Genomic DNA, 866 nt, shown 5'->3' on the forward strand with positions numbered 1-866 from the left:
AGAGGGAGGAGGAGAAAGGGGAGGGGGAGGGAGGAAGGTAAGTGGAAGGGTTAGTGGGGGCACACGGGAAGGTAATCAAGAGCCGGGAAACAAGAGGCGAGACTGAACTGAAAGAATGAGGACGGAGGTGATGACGTAACATAGAGGGGAGGAGTCTGGAGTCTTCAGACTTAAGAGGAAAAGCCGAAGACTTGTGACGAAATAAAAGGGCGGACAGAGGCGATGACGTAACAGATGTGAGAGGGAGGGGCCTAGTCACGCCCCCTGAGGAGCGGGAGAAAGGAGGCCCAAGGCGTTCCAGAGGCGCTGGAGTAGCGAGCCTAACTGAGGGTGCGGGAAGTGGGAGGGCTGGAGAAGTTTCCCGAGGGATGGTGGCGAGACACTGCTGTCACGGGACCTTACCCATTTCTTCTTATGTCGTTGTCTCCGCGGGACCGTCATGAAGTCCGCACGCTTCAGCATGTCTCGCACACCTCTCCCTACCAGCGCAGCCATGTCTGCGTGCGCCGCCGGGTAGCTCCGACCGGAACCGCAAAGGGAGACGCGCAGGTTCCGGAGAGTTGGTGCGCCCCACTGCGGACGAAAAGGGGAGAGAGTTAATGGTTCTTTCCTGGGGCTCTGCCCACCGATACGTCACAGATGCAAACCCAGCCCGGCGTAGGGATCTTTTGAAGGTCTGGAAAAGAAGAATTTTTCGCAGAGAGTGGTGGCTCCTTTTGGATGCTTGTACAGACTCTGTAAAGTCCCGTAACCCAGTTGGGGGATCAGGGAGGACTGGTAGCTGACAGTTGAGTACTGAAGGAGTTAGGAAGGCAAAATGGAGTGAGAGGAGCCTTCTAGGCAGAAGTACAGAGAGAGATCCTGAG

The 866-nt window shown here is 56.5% G+C and overlaps 1 protein-coding gene across 1 annotated transcript in view; it reads right to left on the minus strand.

Annotated features, from left to right (window-relative positions):
• The window catches only part of NSUN4 (NOP2/Sun RNA methyltransferase 4), a 33347-nt gene extending 32787 nt beyond the window's left edge, over nt 1-560 (minus strand). The window contains exon 1 of the mRNA XM_007463945.1: nt 403-560. Coding sequence (XP_007464007.1) covers nt 403-495 — 93 coding nt within the window. The 5' untranslated portion in view covers nt 496-560. The remainder of the gene's footprint in view (nt 1-402) is intronic.
• Between the last annotated feature and the right edge of the window lie 306 nt (nt 561-866).

The sequence above is a fragment of the Lipotes vexillifer genome, unplaced genomic scaffold (genome assembly GCF_000442215.2).
Source record: "Lipotes vexillifer unplaced genomic scaffold, Lipotes_vexillifer_v1.1 scaffold13, whole genome shotgun sequence".
Classification (NCBI taxonomy): Eukaryota; Metazoa; Chordata; class Mammalia; order Artiodactyla; family Lipotidae; genus Lipotes; species Lipotes vexillifer.